The following is a 21,096-nucleotide window of genomic DNA, read 5'->3' on the forward strand; positions in this document are numbered from 1 at the left end:
ACAGACCTCTGTCATCATTTTAAGTGGGAGAACTTGCAAAATCGGTGGCTGACTAAATACTTTTTTGCCCCACCGTATGTTGTCCTTGTAGCATATTACACTGAATATGGGTTGAAAATGATTTGCAAATCATTGTATTCCGTTTATATTTACATCTAACACAATTTCCCAACTCATATGGAAACAGGGTTTGTATAATATTTGTTTATTTCATACAAAAAGGTTTTTTCATTGACATACAGGTATAAAATATACAAAAACATAACAAAATTAACTTAACATCAACAAATAAATCTGAAGTTGATAAACTAATTTAAGCGTTTAAAGTAAAAACAAAAATACATAAAACATAAATACCATGAATTGATTAACGTGGACCCGACTTAAACAAGTTGAAAAACTTATTCGGGTGTTACCATCTAGTGGTCAATTGTATGGAATATGTACTGAACTGTGCAATCTACTAATAAAAGTATCAATCAATCAAAAAATAATTTGTGATTCACTTTTACCACTTAAGAGTGGGACTTTTTTTAGGTGCACAAATATATAAAAAAAAGAACAATGATGTCAACTTAAAATTTTACTAACAATATTTTAAGGCAAGGGTGTCCAAACCACGGCCCACGGGCCTAAGCCTTCAATTAGGCCCGCAAAACTTCATGAGTTTAATAACGAGCTTGCATTCCCTTTAATAGTCTGACAAATGTTTTATACAAAAAAGTCAACACTCAAACATTTAAAATCAATGTTGTTGTGAATTATTGACATATTTAAGGGTCCAATTACTTTGCATCAAATATTTGACTTTGAATTTTTTTTTGGGGGGGGGGGAATTCTGCATAACTTGGGTTAATTCCATGCAAAATGGTTTTCTTTGAAAAAAAATGGTAAATTAAAAAACGTACAAAAATGTAAAAAAATAACAAATCAATGCTCAAACCATTTTGTTGTTGTGAAGGCTCCAATTACTTCACATTAAATATTCCACTTTTGAGTTTTTGGAGGGAAAATGTTGCATAATCTTGTCCATGCCATACAAAAAAGGGGTTTTGTTTGACAAAAATGGTATAAACATACACAAATATATAAAAAAAACAACTTAATGTCAACAGATAGCTTTGAAGTTGATCTACTGATTTAAGCATTCCAAGTAAATAAAAATATGAATATGTGACTCACTTTTAACACTTTGTTGCGTGTGTCCAAGAGTCTTATAAGGTCGTTTTTATTATATAAAACAGTCAACGCTCAAACAATTATTATACATTTAAAATCAATGTTGTTGTGAATTATTGACATATTTTAGGCTGCAACCACTTCACATCAAATATTTGACTTTGAATTTTTTGGGTGGAAAATATTGCATAGTGTTTTTACCTTAACATTTTTTGCCAAAAAGTGCAAAAAACCCCCAAAAACTTCATAGCAACTGACAAATCTTGATTTGACCTATAGATTTAAGCATTGAAAGCCAAATAATAATAATTGACTTTATTTTCTTTCTTTCTTTTCTGGGGCGGTTTAGCTCTGTTGGTAGAGTGGCCGTGCCAGCAACTTAAGGGTTGCAGGTTCGATTACCGCTTCTGCCATCCTAGTCACTGCTGTTGTGTCCTTGGGCAAGACACTTTACCCACCTGCTTCCAGTGCCACCCACACTGGTTTGAATGTAACTTAGATATTGGGCTTCACTATGTAAAGCGTTTTGAGTCACAAGAGAAAAAGCGCAATATAAATATAATTCACTTCACTTCACTTTTAATACTTTAATGGCTGAGACCCTTTCGGGTCCTGTGACCTATAACGTTCATAACATTTAGGGAATCCCCGAGGATTAAAAGGCGGGGCCTGTTAAGTGATGTGTGACGTCAGAGCGCTCTCAGAGCAGCAATTGAGATCAGCGGTGTTTGTCAGCTTAGCCTCTGTAATTTGCCGGTGGTGCTCTGTTGAATCAAAAATAAAAAGATTGAATGTGCTTCCATGTCTGTAGTCTCCTTGCCCACAAACAAAGTATTGGAGTATTGCAAGCTTGTCACTTCAATCATTAATGTTCTATATTGCCCCGTACTAGTAATACGAGTGTGTGCACGTGTGTATTTACATGTGGGATGTTGCCTCTTTCTGTTTGCTATCAAGTTAATTTTAGTGTGGTGCTGCTTGTTGCTCATTCATAAAAGGTTACATCCTGCTTTGAACTTGTTGCTCCAAAGTAGGGTGTCAACTTACATCATATTTAAGTTTCATGTTAAAATGAGTACGTGAAGTGTTTATAAGTGGGTGAAAACTGTGTGGAGGACTTAAAAATTATTTAATAATAATATAAAGGAGTGGATGTCACAAAGCTTCCTGCAGCTTAATGACACCAAGAGTGAAAATGTTTCATATCACAAATAATTTTTTAAGTTTGGCCAGTCTTGGAAAAACCCCACGTCAAAAACCTTGTGGTCATATTCGACCCAGACATCAAGTTTGATAAGCAAGTGAAATCTGTGGTGAAATCCTGCTTTTTCCAACTGCGCACAGACTTTATCTTCAAGTCTTTCCTCTCCCCCAGTGACCTACGGACGGTCGTGTTGATGCTCATCTTCTTCAGACTAGACTATTGCAATGCTGGGGTCACCGACAAGACCATCCATAGCATGCAGCTAGTACAAAATGCAGCTGCTAGGTTGGTGCCAGGCACAAAAATGAGGGAACACATTTCTCCTATCCTCTCCTCCCTTCACTGGCTCCGAGTGAAGCACAGAGTGAAATTTAAGATCCTCACATATGTATTCAAAGCAATCAATGGTCTCGCCCCAGCTTACATCAAAGATCTCCTGGACCAACCTACCAGCTCCAGGCTTGGTTGTTGCCTTAGCTCTGACAACCAGACAAAGGGAGACCATGCTTTCTCAGTAATGGCACCTATGGAATAAGCTCCCTCTGAATATCAAGTCCGCCACCACTCTGGACTCTTTTAGAGCACAGCTTAAAACTCACCTCTTTACCGCAGATTACTTTTGATTTATGTGTTCATTGTGTCTTAAATGTTTATTTTAGATTCCTTGGTGTGTCTCGGTCTCTGTTTCTGTTTTTTTTTGTTTCTCTATTCGGGCTGCGCCCCGGTCTGATGTAACAGTTGTTTGGGGCGCACATAATAAATGAAATTAACATAAAATAACATAACATAATAATATCCTTAAAAATCATAAAATAGTGTCCCTACTTTGCATAAATTCACTTACAGGTGGCTAATCGAGGAAAACTCTATTATTATTATTATTATTATTATTATTGATAATAATAATATTATTGTCAACAGTGGTAGCATTATGTTATTTGCCGTATTTTCCTAACTATAGAGCACACACAAGCCACACACACTAAATTTTAGAAGGAAAAAATCCATCCATCCATTTGCTACCGCTTATATTTTCCATATATTTGCCGCATATATATATATATATATATATATATATATATATATATGTATATGTATATGTATGTATATATATATGTATGTATATATATGTATGTATGTATATATATATATATGTATGTATATATGTATGTATGTATGTATATATATATATATATATATATATATATATATGTATGTATATGTATATATATGTATGTATGTATACATATATGTATGTATATGTATATATATATGTATTTTTTAATATATATATATATATATATATACATATATATGTATATGTATAAATGATAAATGATAAATGGGTTGTACTTGTATAGCGCTTTTCTACCTTCAAGGTACTCAAAGCGCTTTGACACTACTTCCACATTTACCCATTCACACACACATTCACACACTGATGGAGGGAGCTGCCATGCAAGGAGCCAACCAGCACCCATCAGGAGCAAGGGTGAAGTGTCTTGCTCAGGACACAACGGACGTGACGAGGTTGGTTCCAGGTGGGATTTGAACCAGTGACCCTCGGGTTGCGCACGGCCACTCTTCCACTGCGGCACGCCGTATGTATGTATATGTATATATATATATATATATATATATATATATATATATATATATATATATATATATATATATGTATTTATGTATATATATATTTTTTTTATATATATATATGTATATGTATATATATGTATGTATGTATATATATATATATATGTATATATACATATACATACATACATACACACCTTGTGTAATGAGTTATTTACACAAATATTTATTTACATACCTCAATTATTTCCAAGCGGTGTCTGTAACACGGCAGTAAAACGGCTGATCAAACAAAACAGAAGTCATCGTCATGGACCCACTGGCTGCTCTCCAATCAGCTAAACAGACTCGATAAGTCCACAGTGAACTTAAACTATACAAAAAGAATGCTATTGTAAGTTAGTAATACTAACACAGACACTTGTAAAGGTCTTAGCATGTTAGCTTATGTTAATGACAATAGCTGGATTACATTACGATAGCACAAACAAATATGCATTTAAACACTCCTACAGAGATCACACATTGGACGAATTAGTAAGTAAGAATTGTATTAGTTATATTGTAAAACTTACAAACGTCGCTTGAAGTGATGAATGAAGAATCCATACGAGTAGAAACGCTGTGGATGGTTTTAATTTCGATTTAAGGCAAAACAGGATGGCACCATAGCACAAACAGTAAAACACCTTTTCAGTCCGAGCTTCGAAGGATTTAATGAAAACTTTTAAACACAAAACATGGCAAAAAGCGAAAATAAATCCACAAATTAGCCGCGCCGTTTTATAAGCCGCAGGGTTCAAATGTTGTAAAAAATTAGCGGCTTATTGTCGGGAGTTTACAGTAGCTAGTTTGTCCTCCTCGAGACAGGTGTCTTTTTATTGTCCTTAAATTCACTTGATCTATTCGCCATTCATCTCTCAGGACGCCTACCAAGGAGACGTGGTCTACCACTTGGCTCTCGGCGGCACTTCCTTCGACGTCCTCTGCGACCACTTCCCCGAACACCTGGCCAAGGTGACGACCACGGCTATCTGCCCCAGAAATCTCTCCCCCGATCCTCACACCAGCGCCGCTGTCACCTCATTGCAGGTTTTGATGCGAGCCACAGTCTTTGCACGCATGGCGCCTGACCAGAAAACACGGCTGGTGAAAGAACTGCAGAAGCTAAAGTGAGTTTAGGTGCACAAATATATATATAAAAAAAAAAAATGACGTCAACTTAAAGTTTTATTAACAATATTTTAAGGCAAGGGTGTCCAAACTACGGCCCACGGGCCTACGCCTTCAATTAGGCCCGCAAAACGTCATGAGTTTAATAACGAGGTTGCATTCCCTTTAATAGTCTGACAAATTTGATGCTGCTATAACGTTGCTGTCTATCAGATAACGTGAGTAATGACCTTTAATTATGAGCAGCATTCACCCATATGACCCAATACAAACAGACTTCCCTAATCATAAAAAAATCCAACAGACATGGTCACTGAACTTTGTGGAGATTATAAAAAATATATTACAATGCATGATGGGAAAATGCAAAACACTCCACACATTTCCATGTTTGATGCATTTGCTTGATATTTGTGATTGATTACAACACTTTTAAGGAGGTCGTTCAACTTTCACATACTCTTAATATCCAATTATAATAACTGTTAATTATATATCCATTATGATATATACTGTACGCATATATACTTATAGGCTTTGGCCCTTGACCATTTTTTCTTAATCCAATGTGGCCCCCAGTGAAAAAAGATTGGATGTTTCAGGGAACTTTTCATCCATTTTTGTAGATGCTGTTGTGTATTTTAGATCTGCAGAAGTCACGGGATTGAAAAATCAGACCCTGGAGTAGTGACTTGCGAATCAATACTGAACTATGTATATCGCCGATACCAGATCTTTATGCTTTAATATTGATCCTCATATCAAAATATTGATACTTAAGAGTTCAGGGGTGTCCAAAATTTTTCCACCAACTGAAAAATCAAAATATGCAGGAGGCATTTTTTTTTTTTTATAAAAAAAAAATGCTGAAAATGTACATTGTCAGCTTTATTATTGGTAATTGTTTATTATTACCGCGATGAGGTGGTGATGTGTCCAGGATGTACCCTGCCTTCCGCCCATTATGCAGTTGAGATGGGCTCCAGCACCCCCCGCGACCCATAGCGGTAGAAAATGAATGAATGGATGTTTATTATTAATTATTTTTCTTCCCCATATAAGAATAGAATAATAATAATGATATGATTGTGTAACTGCATAACTTACTAGTCAAAAATTCTGCCTGTACGAAAATAGTTCAGTTACACATTCAACAGTGTTTTTAATGGTTGTTGTAATTTTTCACATTAATTACTCCATAAGTTAGCACTGTTCTATTTTTTAATCAACTGACTAAACTTTGTTTGTATTTTAAGTATGTTTTATTTCTATTTTGAGAGCTTTCAATAGTTTAAATCAGTGTTTAAACTTTTTTATTTTATTTATTTTTTTACAAAAAACATATTTACAGTAAAGACAAAACATGAAGTTTAAATGGCTAGGTTTCTTAAAAAATTATTACATTCAAATTATTTTCTCTTTTTTCTTATTTTTACTGTTTTTTTAAGATAGATATGGTATTTGAAAACACACAACTTTTTAAATTTTAACAGGCACATTAGGTATATTTGCATGAAGTTTCAAGTCAGTATTGCCAAGACAAGCTTGAATATCACAGATATTTATAAAACAATCTTGCCTTTTTGATAAAAAGTAGCGTATGGTTCAAGCTTATATCTGTCAGTAAACTTGTTATGGAAGCACTAAAAACTGCAATAGTGGTTTTTAAACTTGTTTCACCAAGTACCACCACAGAAAACACTTGGCTCTCCAAGTACCACTATAATGACTAAATATTAAAATATTGTAGCGTAGTAGGCGTAAGTATTTATTAAAAACAAGCACCGCTTTTTTTGGACTATAGAGCTCAACGGTATATAAGACACAATTTTAGAGAAAACAATTTTTTTCCCATATATTAGCCGCACCGAACTATAAGTCGCAGAAATATACGTTTTGAAATTAGTTAGATTAGATTAGATTAGATTAGATAGTACTTTATTTATTCCGTCAGGAGAGTTCCTTCAGGAAAATTACAATTTTCAGCACAATCCCATTCAAGATCAGACAAACATTACAGGGAGACAGAACAGGATCGCTGACGGGTCTGCCGGCTTCCAGCGCCCCTTACAAAAAAGATGACATACAGGTAAACGGGGTGAGGGGGTGAAAAGAATAGAAGATTAAAATAAAATTAAAAAAATCGGTCTTAGCCTGGGCCCTGGAGTGGGGGTGCAGACTGAGGCCAAGGGAACAAAACAACAACTCATAGCCATAGTACACATCCCTCTTACATGTGTGTAAGAGGGAAACATCAAACATCAAAGAACACAGAGGACATTAAAGACATTAAAGCAGCAGATACAACCAGACACTTCTACATACAGCTATGAATAAAAAGTAAAATAAACATATACACTGTGGTGGCCTCTGCGGTGTTCCACGTCATCGTCCGCTGGGGAGGAGGGAGCATGGCCAGAGACAGAAGCAGACCCAACAAAGCAACCAGGACAGCCGACTCCACTCCCGGCCAGTGTCCAGTCCGCATGGATGAGCGATGATACGTCCAAGGTGACTGAGGTGTCCGACACCTGCTCACCCAGTCAAGACACCGCGAAGCCTCTCCGTCCCAGCGCTCAGTGCTAGCTCCGCAGCCCTGTCCCCTCATCCGCATCTCCTCCAGTCCCTCCAAACAGATTCTGGTGTGGCAGACACCCAGCAGCTGGTCAACTTGGTTATTCATAGAAATAATCTTTACATGTTTTTACATACCTTAATTGTTTCCAAACAGTGTCTGCAACATAGCAGTAAACGGCTGATCAAACAAAACAAAAGTCATTGTCATGGATCCACTAGCTGCTCAAGATAGCTTTCCAATCAGCTAAACAGACTCGATAACTCCATGGTGACGTTTTGGTGAATTTACGGAACTGGAACAATACAGAAGTAATGCCATTGTAACTTACTAACACAGACACTCATAAACTTGTTAGCATATTAGCCACTGCTAACACTTTACAAAACAACTTTCTGACGGCCCATCATCCCAAAAGGCTTACGGTTTAAAATTTACAAAACTGAAAAAATACAAAAAGAATGCTTTTATAAGCTAATAATACTAACACAGACACTCGTAAGCATGTTCGCATATTAGCTACTGCTAACGATGCTAGCTTGATTACATTAGATAGCACGTACAAATATGCACGAAAACACATGGGACGCTTTAGTAAGTAAGAATTGTTTTAGTTATATTGTAAAACTTACAAACATTGCTTGGAGTGATAAATGAAAAATCCATACAAGACGCCATGGCCAGCAGAAGACAGAACGGCACTTCTGGTTGAAAGGACTAAATAGAAGGATGCTACAGATACAGAACCTGCAGTGGGTGAATTCGTCCGAAAGATGGCGCCATAGCACAAACAATGACACACCTGTTCAGTGTGTTTGCTTTTTTTTTTTTTTTTTAAGTATTTGAACTCTGGCGGTCATCGAAGAAAAATCTTTAGATTAGCCGCACCGTTTTATAAGCCACAATGTTATGGGTCGACAATGGGGAAGTAGATGGCAGGACAACAGAGGATCTAGCTCAACGAGTTTTATTGAGCACTCGATGATTACGTGGGGTGTGTATGTGTGTGAATGGAATACTATGTGTGAAAATTAACCATATGTAAATACCGGAGGGTTTGTTGGAGCGCTTGTTCGATGTGGCAGCCTCCAAGTCCAGAGGGGGAGAAGTAAAAAGGTCCGTGGTCCGAGCGTGGTCGTGGGGCAGGAGAGAGGCGTCCCGAAGTCCGAGCGTGAGGTCAAGGATCGGGGAAGGCAATCAAAGTCCGGGGGGAAGAGCAGCAGCAGAAGCGCACAGCTAAAGCTGAGACACGGAGGGCTGTGGGGACAATAAACGACAAGGACAAATCAGGGCAAGGCACGAGGGAGATGTTGTAGAAATGTAGGGGATTTAACTTCCCGCTCGTGGTAGCCAATTGTATGTAGTCGAAAAGTCTGAATCTTAAACAGGAGCAATAGAGAGTTTGTTACAACAGTTTTAATTACTCACAATCAGATAGTACAAAGTTGGATTGAATCGATATGAAAACAGACAATGTCTTCGAAGACGAAAGATGGTGAACCCTCGTGAAGGAATTAATAAGAGCGCACCCCAGGCTTGGTCTTCCCTTCTTATTTATACGCTCCATGATGACCTATTTTGTATCATAACTTATATAGCCGTCCAATGTTCAGGGTGAATTGACCTCTCATGTCCTGTCACCCCCCCAACTTGGTCAGTGTGACTTGACCTCTTATGTCGTGTCCTTCCCGATGTATCTAGGTGAAAGTTACCCAAAACAGATTTAGGACAGAAATTAGCCTCTACAGAGACAAGCGAGCGATACAGACAGCAGGAGAGGAGTCAGAGACGAGAAGCTTACTGTACACAGGGATACGTTCCGACGAGGTCCAGGTGCGTGGATTAGAAATTGCCTCCAGCTGTGGCGCTGCGTGGGTGCCGTTTGCGCAGCGAGCGCGGGTAACTAGCGGCGCTCACAGTGGAGCTTCTAGGTGCTCCTGCAGAAGAGGGAAAAGCAGACTGAGAGTGCGCCGTAACACAAAGTGTAGCAAAAAAGCAGGGGTTGTCCGGAATTTACGGTATTGCTAATTTTTTGGGTTTTCCCAGTGCATTGCTTTTGTAGCTGTATGTAGAAATGGCACCACTGGTCACATCAGCCTTGTGATGTTTTAAATGTTCTGTGATGTCTTCACCTTAGTTTTTGTGGACTTTTTGTATCAGCACTGCCACCACATCCCCATTTCTGTGTGTCTGCCACAGCTACCGGGTGGGCATGTGCGGCGACGGCGCCAACGACTGCGGTGCCCTGAGAGCGGCCGACGTCGGGGTTTCTCTGTCTGAAGCGGAGGCCTCCATCGCGTCGCCATTCACTTCCAAGACGGGGAACGTCAGCTGCGTGCCGCTGCTCATCAGGCAAGTGTGAAGTATAGCGGGAGGAGGGACCGTAAGACAACTTGTCCTGGCCCCTGCAGGGAAGGCCGATGCTCGCTGGTCACCTCCTTCAGCCTCTTCAGATACATGGCCGCCTACAGTATCATCCAGTTCACCTCCGTGCTGGTCCTCTACACCGTGGGCACCAACCTGGCCGACATGCAGTTCCTGTTCACCGACCTGGTCCTGGTGACCTTGTTGGCCGTGGTGATGGGCAGAGGAGGCCCCAGCGAGGAGCTCCACCCCCGCAGGCCGCCTGCCAACCTTCTGACCCTCCCCGTCCTCGGCAGCCTCCTGGTCCACGTCTCCATGGTGATCCTGGGCCAGCTGGCGGCGCTCTTCCTCACCCGCTCTCAGGAATGGTCAGTGCAAACTCTGTGAAAGACCAGGGCGTCCCGACTCGGGGAGGAGAAATCTGAACAAAAATCCATAGAAATGGTAAAAAATAAGTCAAATATATATTATACCTCAAATATAATAATAATAAAAACGTTTAATCGAGGGATAGATCCGAAGTTAAATTAGAGACTTAGGCTAAGAAAACAAAAGTCTTATTTTTTATATTTCTAACACTTTTATGAGTGAACCCCCCACAATTTTTTCCTTTTTTTTTTTTTCTTGAACTGTCATTGTTAAAAACAATAATAATGAATGGAATGAATCAATGTTATAAATTATTGACATATTTAGTTAACATCAAATACTATTAAAAAAAAAGTGAAATCAAAGAGCAAAAAGGTGAAATTTAACAAGAAAAATTTGCAATGTTGACTAACACAAAGCTGCCATGCTTGCTGTATTTTTTTTACTTTAAAACTGACATTGCTCAAAAAATAATCATGAATCAAAATCAATGTTATGAATTATTGACATACACTATATTGCCAAAAGTATTTGGTCACCCATCCAAATGATCAGAATTAGGTGTCCTAATCACTTGGCCTGGCAACAGGTGTATAAAATCAAGCACTTGGGTATGGAGACTGTTTCTACAAACATTTGTGAAAAAATGGGCCGCTCTCAGTGATTTCCAACGTGGAACTTTCATAGGATGCCACCTGTGCAACAAATCCAGTCGTGAAATTTCCTCGCTCCTAAATATTCCAAAGTCAACTGTCGGCTTTATTATAAGAAAATGGAAGAGTTTGGAAACAACAGCAACTCAGGCACGAAGTGGTAGGCCATGTAAACTGACAGAGAGGGGTCAGCGGATGCTGAAGCGCATAGTGCAAAGACTTTCTGCAGTCAGTTGCTACAGAGCTCCAAACTTCATGTGACCTTCCATTTAGCCCACATACAGTACGCAGAGTGATTCATGGAATGGGTTTCAATGGCCGAGCAGCTGCATCTAATTCTAAGCCATACACCAAGTCCAATGCAAAGCGTGGGATACAGTTGTGTAAAGCACATCACCACTGGACTCTAGAGCAGTTGAGACGCGTTCTCTGGAGTAATGAATCACGCTTTTCCATCTGGTAATCTGATAGACGTGTCTGGGTTTGTAGGTTGCCAGGAGAACGGTACATTTCGTGTGAAATTTGGTGGAGGAAGAATTATGGTGTGGGGTTGTTTTTCAGGAGTTGAGCCTGGCCTCTTAGTTCCAATTAAAATGAACTTTAAATGCTCCAGGATACCAAAACATTTTGGACAATTCCATTGCTCCCAACATTGTGGGAACAGTTTGGAACGGGCCCCTTCCTCTTCCAACATGATTGTGCACCAGTGCACAAAGCAAGGTTCATAAAGACATGGATGACAGAGTCTGGTGTGGATTAACTTGACTGGCCTGCAAAGAGTCCTGATCTGAACCCGATAGAACCAAAGGTGTTCTATTAGAACGGAGACTGAGAGCCAGGCCTTCTCGACCAACATCAGTCTGTGACCTCACAAATGCGCTTTTGGAAGAATAGTGGAAAATTGCACAACCTCGTGGACAGCCTTCCCAGAAGAGTTGAAGCTGTAATAGCTGCAAAAGGTGGACCGATGACATATTTAACCCTATGGGTTAGGAATGGGATGGCACTTCACGTTCATATGTGAGTCAAGGCAGGTTGCCAAATACTGTTGGCAATATAGTGTATTTAAGGCTCAAATTACAATGATAATCAATGTTATGAATTATTGACATATTTATTTCACATAAAATATTACACTATAATAAATTTTGAGGCAAATTTTGCATATTTTTTGTTTGCCATTATAAGGAAAATTCATGAATTAAACAAGAAAAAATTATAAAAACGTTTAATCGGGGGATAGAACTGATGTTAAACTAGAGGCGTAATTGTTGGAAGTAAAAAAAAAGAAAGAAAATAAAGTATTTTTTTTAATATATTTTTATTTTTAAAAAAAAGAAAATAAGTTTTATTTTTTTATATTCCTAACACTTAATTTTTTATATTCCTAACACTTTTATGAGTGCATTCCAAATAATTTTAGTGGGATGTTTTTTCTTAAACTGAATTAATGAATTAAAATCAATGTTATGAATTATTGACATATTTACTTAACATAAAATATTACACTTTGAAATATATTTTGGGAGAAATTTTGCATATTTTTTGTTTGCCATATAAGAAAAAAGTTTTCTTTGACAAAAAGGGCATGAATCAAACAAGAAAAAAATTATAAAAATCTTTAATCGAAGGATAGATCTGAAGTTAAACTAGAGACTTAAGCGTTGAAAGTAAAAAAAAGAAAAAATATATATTATTTTCACTTATGAGCGCATCCCAAATAATTTCTTGAACTTTCACTGTTAAAAAATAATAAAAATAATGAATCCATGTTGGGCTTCACGGTGCGTCTGCCTCACAATACAAAGTTCCTGCAGTCCTGGGTTCAAATCCAGGCTCGGATCTTTCTGTGTGGAGTTTGCATGTTCTCCCCGTGAATGTGTGGGTTCCCTCAGGAACCCACACGTTCCCTCTCAGTCTCCGTTCTAATAGTGGGCTTCCTCCCACTTCCAAAGACATGCTCCTGGGGATAGGTTGATTGGCAACACTAAATTGGCCCTAGTGTGTGAATGTGAGTGTGAATGTTGTCTGTCTATCTGTGTTGGCCCTGCGATGAGGTGGCGACTTGTCCAGGGTCTACCCCGCCTTCCGCCCGATTGTAGCTGAGATAGGCGCCAGCGCCCCCCGCAACCCCAAAAGGGAATAAGCGGTAGAAAATGGATAGATAAATCCATGTTGTTTTGAATTATTGCCATATTTACTTCCCATTCATTATTTCACTTAGAAATATTTTTTGGGGAAAATTTTGCATCTTTTGTGTTTGCCGTATTATAAAAAAGGTGACTGACAAAAGGTCATTAATCAAACAAAACAATAAAAAAAAATGTTTTCTTATTGAAAGGTCAGTGTTTCTTAAACTTGTTGGAGGTACCGAACTCCACCAGTTTCATATGCGCCTTCACCAAACCATTCTTTAGCAAAAAATAAAATGTTTTTTTTTTCCAAATTCAAGACAAAGTTATGTTTTTTACTGGTGCACAAAATGAACCGTGCATGAACATCACCTTGTTCAAAGAACAACAAAAACACTGCAAACTCGCAACAAATTAAACACCGGCAAATCAGAGGGGTTTCCATAATACGTTGATAGGGAGAAGTTTTTATTTACACATTGAGTTGGGTCTGTCTTGACCTCAGCGGCGGAGGCTCCGCCGAACCCCTCAGGCCGACTCACCGAACCTCTAGGGTTCGATCGAACCAAGGTCAAAAACCACTGCTTTAGATCAACTTCAGATCCATCTGTCGATTTAAAGTTGAACTTTTTAAAAAATGTTTTATGCCCTTTTTGTCAAATCCCTGTTTTTTTATGGCCAAACACAAAATATGCAATATTTTCCCCAAAATTATTTTTTGAGGAATATTTATTGTGAACTAACTGGAACCTTAAGTAGGTCAATACTTTGTTACATTTATTTAATGCATTATTATTTTTTTTTTGAGCAATGCCAATTTTTTTTTATTCTAAAATTTTTGAGGACCAAAGGGTGTGACTAGTGTCACAAACCTGACCTAAAAAAAATTGATAGCTGCAGCAAAAATTGAATAATTTAGCGTTTGTCCTCAAAATTCTACACACATTACCCCATAATGTGAAAATGTTTTTTTTTTTTTTCCAATTCAGCCACTTTATTAGAAATAAAAAAAATGTACGTATATAAATATTCACAGCCTTTGCTCAATACTTTGTAGGTGGGCTCATTGAAAAAAATAGAAAATAAAACTTTCACATTATCATGATGTGGTATTATGTGTAGAATTTTGAGGAGAAACATGACTATTGCATTTTAGAATGAGGCTGTAATGTGGAGAAAGTCAACACTTTGCGGATTCTTTCAGGTGCTGTGAATGAATCCCGAAGAAAGCCATTTGAGTAAATTCTGCCAACAAACAACATTGGTTACAACAATCTCAGTCATCAAAATGTCAATGAAACGTTCAGAATTGGAATTTGTCCTTTTTGGTCTTGGACAGATTAGAACTCCTAATCCATCTAAAATGGGCGGGATGCTAATTTAAAAACTCGTTAATAGGAATGTTATTTTTATGTCAAGTAAATGTGAATGATCATAATAGTAATTATAACAATGTGATGTTTCCCCTCAGGTTTATTTGTATGTCAAGTAAATGTGCATGGTTAGAGGAATAATCATAAAAATAATAATAATGGTGTGATGTTTCCCCTCAGGTTTATTTGTATGTCAAGTAAATGTGCATTATTAGAGTAATAATCATAAAAATAATATTAATAGTGTGATGTTTCCCCTCAGGTTTATTTGTATGTCAAGTAAATGTGCATTATTAGAGGAATAATCATAAAAAATAAAAAAAAAATAATAATAATAATAAGTGTGATGTTTCCCCTCAGGTTTATTTGTATTTCAAGTAAATGTGCATTATTAGAGGAAAAATCATAAATATAATAATAGTGTGATTTTTTTTCCTCTCAGGTTTATTTTTATGTCAATTAAATGTGCATTGATAATAAAAGTGTGATGTTTCCCCTCAGGTTTATTTGTATGTCAAGTAAATGTGCATTATTAGAGGAATAATCATAAATATAATAACAGTGTGATGTTTCACCTCAGGTTTGTGTGTCAAGTAAATGTGCATTATTAGAGTAATAATCATAAAGATAATAATAGTTGGCCCTGCGATGAGGTGGCGACTTGTCCAGGGTGTACCCCGCCTTCCGCCCGATTGTAGCTGAGATAGGCGCCAGCGCCCCCCGCGACCCCAAAAAGGGAATAAGCGGTAGAAAATGGATGGATGGATAATAATAGTTTGATGTTTCCCTTCAGGTATATTCCAGTCAATTCTACAGTGTTTGGCTCAGCAAACCTTCCCAACATGGCCGACACCTCAGTCTTCTCTGTGTCAGGCTTCCAGTACGTCTTCATGGCCGTGGTGCTCACCAAGGGCTTCCCTCACAAGAAACCTCTCTATCACAACGGTAATATTTAATACACTTTTATCATAACTAATCACATTTCATACACTTATCATAACTGTTAACATATTTCACACACTTAGCATATTTCATGCAGTTTTAGCATGACACTAATCATCACGTGTAATACAGATTCATCCTTATGCTAATCATATATCATACAACTTTACCACTACTGTAATAATATTTAATGCATATTTACCAATTTACCATAACTTCAATAATCATATTTCATACATCTTTACCATGATGGTAATATTTCATAAAGCTTTATTATAACGCTAATCATAATCATATATCAAGCAATTTTACCATAAGGTTGATAATATTTCATATGTCTCCACCATTACTGTAATAATAATATCTCATTTATATTTACCATAACTTTAATAATCATATTTCATACATTTACCATGATAGTAATATTTCATACAGCTTTACTATAACGCTAATCATAATCATTATTCTTGCAGTTTTACCAATAGGCTAAGAATATGTCATATGTCTTCACCATTACTGTAGTAATATTATATAATACATACAGACGTGGTCAAAAGTTTACATACACTTGTAAAGAACATAATGTCATGGCTGTCTTGAGTTTCTAATTCTTTCTACAACTCTTATTTTTTTGTGATAGAGTGATAGGAGCACATACTTGTTGGTCATAAAAAACATACATGAAGTTTGGTTCTTTTATGAATTTAATATGGGTCTACTGAGAATGTGAGCAAATCTGCTGGGTCAAAAGTATACATACAGCAATGTTAATATAGGTTGAAAGGTGTGGGTATTGTGCATCTTGGAAAAATGTCCCATTCATTTCAATAGGAACTTCCTAGAAAATTGGGAATTTAGGGAAAAGCGGGATTTTTTGGAAAATGACTAGCATGAATGTTCTGAATAAGCTGAATTGGTTGGTGTTGGATTTGTTTAAATCAGGCAAGAAATGCTGAAGTAGTAATTGGCATTAGAAAATTTCGGGAAAATGGGGAATATATTTGAAAATGGTAAAAATCAACTTAAATGGTCTGAATGAGTTGAAATGGTTGGTGTTGGAATTTTTCAAAACGGTCGAGAATGTTGAAGTAATATGTTGAATTGAGAAATGGTATTACGGAATTCCTCGAATTTCGGGAAAACCGGGAATTTTTCAAGTTAAAAAACAACTTAGATTTTTTGTCCTGATAAAGAGGAATGTGTTGACAGTTGAAGTGGGTTGAAAATATGTGGGAGGAGTTGTCGCCAGAAACAAGGGTGGAAATAGGAATGTTGAAAAGTGTTGAATGTGGAATTCTTTGAATCGGTTGAAAAATGTAGAAATGGTGGAAGTTTGAAAAATGGCCAATTCATTTTGGACGGGAAAAATGTCCTGGAAAACCTGGAATGAACACTCAATCAGCATGCTAAATCAAACTATAACCTACATTCTTGTATGACAACAGAATGGCTAGCAGAACAGAAGCAGAGGAAACTACACCTTTTGATTTAGTATTTGCTAGTTGAACTTTACAGATCACAAAAAAGTCAATTCGGATCGTTAACGTTGTTAGCATAAATGAATGGGATTTAACATAGAGAAAATTAGCATCACGGCTAACGGAGAAAGATTTTTGGTTCATTACGAGAATTTGGTGGTACATAAATTTAGCTAGCTAGTGTGACAATTAGCTGGCATCGTGGCGGTGTTTGCGTTCTCCCGTGGGTGCAGCGAAGATGGAACACAGCGTGAAGGTAGGAATAAGAATTGATTCATACAATAAAACAAACTAAGAACAAGAACACTTCCACAAAGGCACTAACCAAAAACCAACAGAACTAGCGTGAGAACTAGAAAGGACAAAGGGAACTGAAAGCGCTAGCGTGTAAGCTAGGGACAAACAAACAAAATAGCATAGAAGCTAATCGAGTACGAGAAGGTAGTTACCACAATGCTGGAAAGAGCGACGTCAACTGTTGCGTGAAGCAAACAAGAGTCCAAGGACAAGTGGCAAACAAAGGTGGTCTTAAATAAGGAGATAATCACAAATCAGGTGCACGACAACAAACAAGAGACAGGTGACACTAACGAGTTACCATGACAACAGAAACCAAACAGGAAGTGCCACCGGGAAACAAAGACGTCAAATACAACACAGCATGATAACAAAAGAGAACAAAACCCAGAATATGACATGGTCCAAGACTTGAACCATGACAGCAAGAGATATTGGCCCCCAAATCATTTAACAAGCACAGGAACAGCTAGCTAGCTTGAGTGGAAGTTTGCTGGAGTAGTCTACAGTTATACAGTAACAAGCAATTACACTTTTATTAAACTTAAATACCCATCAATTTTCTACTGCTTGTCCCTTTTTGGGATTGCGGGGGGTGCTCGAGCCTATCTCAGCTGCATTCGGGCGGAAGGCGGGGTACACCCTGGACAAGTCGCCACCTCATCACAGGGCCAACACAGATAGACAACATTCACACACTAGGGACAATTTAGGTGTTGCCAATCAGCCTATCCCCAGGTGCTTGGCTTCGGAGGTGGGAGGAAGCCGGAGTACCTGGAGGGAACCCACGCAGTCACGGGGAGAACATGCAAACTCCACACAGAAAGATCCAGAGCCTGGGATTGAACTCAGGACTACTCAGGACCTTCGTATTGTGAGGCACATGCACTAACCACTCTTTCACCGTGCTGCAAATATATTTACCCCACTAATATCATCAAAACTTACCTGACTGGATGAAGTCCTTGAGCTCAAATACTAGTGCGGCCTCAATAGCCCTCCTATAGTGTGTAACATGCTGGGAATTATCTTCGCATGTGATGGAAGAATGCACCGAGAAGGCTTGAAATTCAACACAATTTGCATTAAATCAGGTTGTTTTGCTGCAAGATCTAGCATGTTGCATTTAATGTTTATTCCCATTAATTCCCATGAAAACTTTCCAACTTTAAATATTCCCAGAATTTTTGCAACCCTAGGTAGAGCGTGCCAAAATCTGGAGGAGGAGAAGTTGAATAAATAGATGCATTTTGGTATAGAAAAGCATGTGTGTGAATGTTTTGGTGATGATGAAATATGAAGTCATTTCACATTGCATAGTGCAACATATTAATTCTTCTTACTGATGTGTCAGTAATAAAATGACATGTTTTTGACCTTATTCCTTTCAAATGTGTAAAGTTCCTTGCAGAGTGACTGGACATTAATACCTCTAAAGCAAGGGTCTCAAACTCAATTTACATGGGGGCCACTGGATGCACAAACTGGGTGAGGCTGGGCCGCAAGAAAAGATTTCTTAAAAAAAAATTAACATGTACTTTTTAATGACTTCACCTTCTTTGAATGGCTTTCCCGCCCTAGCAACATACTTGCCAACTGCCGCGATCTTTCCGGGAAACACACGGATATCAGTGCCCCTCCCGACAATTTCCCGGGGCAATCATTCTCCCGGTTTTCACCCGGACAATAACAATGAGGGCGTGCTGAGATGGTTCTGCCTTTAGCGTCCTCTACAACCTGCCGTCTCGTCCGCTTCTCCAGTGTGCCGGCCCATTCACATTTTATATCTAGCTTCTGCAAGCCTATGGAAGTGACTGCAAGACATACTTGATCAACAGCCATACGGGCCACACTGATGGTGGCCGCATAAACAACTTTATCACTGTTAAAAATAGGCGCTACATTGTGGACCCACACCAAACAAGATTGACAAACACATTTTGGGAGAACATCCGCACCGTAACACAACATAAACACAACAGAACAAATACCCAGAATCCAATGCAGGCTACAATAGGGGGAGGGGGGGGGGGAGTTTATATTGTAGCCCGGAAGAGTTAGGGCTGCATGGGATTCTTTGTATTTGTTCTGTTGTGTTTATTTTGTGTTACGGTGCATATTTTCTCCCAAAATGTGTTTGTCATTCTTGTTTGGTGTGGGTTCACAGTGTGGCGCATATTTGTAACAGTGTCGAAGTTGTTTATACAGCCACCCTCAGTGTGACCTGTGTGGCTGTTGATCAACTATGTCTTGCAGTCGCTTATCGTGTCTACTGAAGCCAATTACAACATGTGGCTGGGCTGACACGCAGTTTGTACAGGTTGTAGAGCAGTGGTTCTTAACCTTGTTGGGGGTACCGAACCCCATATGTGCATTTACCGAACCCTTCTTTAGTGAAAAATAAAAAAATGTTTTTTTTTTCAAATTCAAGACAAAGTTCTATGTTTTTGGTAACACTTTAGTATGGAGAACATATTCTAAGTAACAAAGACTTACCGTATTTTTCGGACTATAAGTCGCAGTTTTTTTCGTAGTTTTGGTGCGACTTATACTCAGGAGCGACTAATGTGTGAAATTATTAACACATTACCGTAAAATATCAAATATTATTTAGCTCATTCACGTAAGAGACTAGACGTATAAGATTTCATGGGATTTATGGATTAGGAATGACAGATTGTTTGGTAAACTTATAGCATGTTTTATATGAGTACCTTGAAGGTAGAAAAGCGCTATACAAGTACAACCCATTTATTTATTTTATTTATTTATATGTTATAGTTATTTTTGAATGACTCTTACCATAATATGCCAGGCACCTTCTCAGTTGGTTATTTATGCCTCATATAACGTACATTTATTCAGCCTGTTGTTCACTATTCTTTATTTTTTTTAAATTGCCTTTCAAATGTCTATTCTTGGTGTTGGCTTTTATCAAAGAAATTTCCCCAAAAAATGCGTCTTATACTCCAGTGCGACTTATATATGTTTTTTTCCTTCTTTATTATGCATTTTCGGCAGGTGCAACTTAAACTGCGGAGCGACTTATACTCCGAAAAATACGGCGATTTAGAGTTATTTGGACACTAGGGAAACATATTCTAAGTAATAAAGACTTAATTTTGAATTATTTGTTTAGAGTCAGGGTTAGAGGGTTAGGGTTATAATAAGGCCATGCCGAATAAGGCATTTATAAGAACTTAATGACAAGTTAAGAGCCAATATGTTACTAATTTGCATGTTAATAAGCACCTATATTAATGGTGAATATGTTCCTCGTACTCAAGTGCTAACATGTTTTTTTTACTGGTGCACAAAATGAACCGTGCAAGAACATCACCTTGTTCAAACAACAAAACCAACACAGTGCATAAACCCACAACAAATTACACACCTGCAAATCAGTCAGCTGTTGCCATATCCGTAATACGTCGATAGGGAGAAGTTTGTATTTACACTTTGAGTCGAGTGTGTTTTGACCTCCGCCGAACCCCTGAGGCCGAATCACCGAACCCCTAGGGTTCAATCGAACCCTGGTTAAGAACCACTGTTTTAGAGGGCTTCTAAGGCTGTGCCTTCAGGGTACCCCCTTAATAATGTTTAATGGGTAAAAGTTCTGGAGAATGATTACCCCTGGAGGGGCACTGAAAATTGGGAGTCTCCTGGGAAAATCGTAGGTATACACATATAACGTTGTAAAGCGCCATTCATATAAACCTCGCGGGCCGCACCAACATTAACTTTTCATATTAAGGTGCGAGCCG

The 21,096-nt window shown here is 38.1% G+C and overlaps 1 protein-coding gene across 4 annotated transcripts in view; it reads left to right on the top strand.

Moving 5' to 3' along the window:
- atp13a2 (ATPase cation transporting 13A2) overlaps positions 1-21,096 on the top strand; it is a 134,865-nt gene that overhangs the window by 109,579 nt on the left and 4,190 nt on the right. For all 4 annotated transcript variants that reach the window (XM_061889297.1, XM_061889298.1, XM_061889300.1 and 1 more), the window contains 5 exons: positions 4,901-4,993; positions 5,069-5,148; positions 9,924-10,076; positions 10,136-10,456; positions 15,409-15,560. In XM_061889297.1, the coding sequence (XP_061745281.1) occupies positions 4,901-4,993; positions 5,069-5,148; positions 9,924-10,076; positions 10,136-10,456; positions 15,409-15,560 (799 nt within the window). The remainder of the gene's footprint in view (positions 1-4,900; positions 4,994-5,068; positions 5,149-9,923; positions 10,077-10,135; positions 10,457-15,408; positions 15,561-21,096) is intronic.

The sequence above is a fragment of the Nerophis ophidion genome, linkage group LG27 (assembly GCF_033978795.1).
Source record: "Nerophis ophidion isolate RoL-2023_Sa linkage group LG27, RoL_Noph_v1.0, whole genome shotgun sequence".
In the NCBI taxonomy this organism is placed as follows: domain Eukaryota; kingdom Metazoa; phylum Chordata; class Actinopteri; order Syngnathiformes; family Syngnathidae; genus Nerophis; species Nerophis ophidion.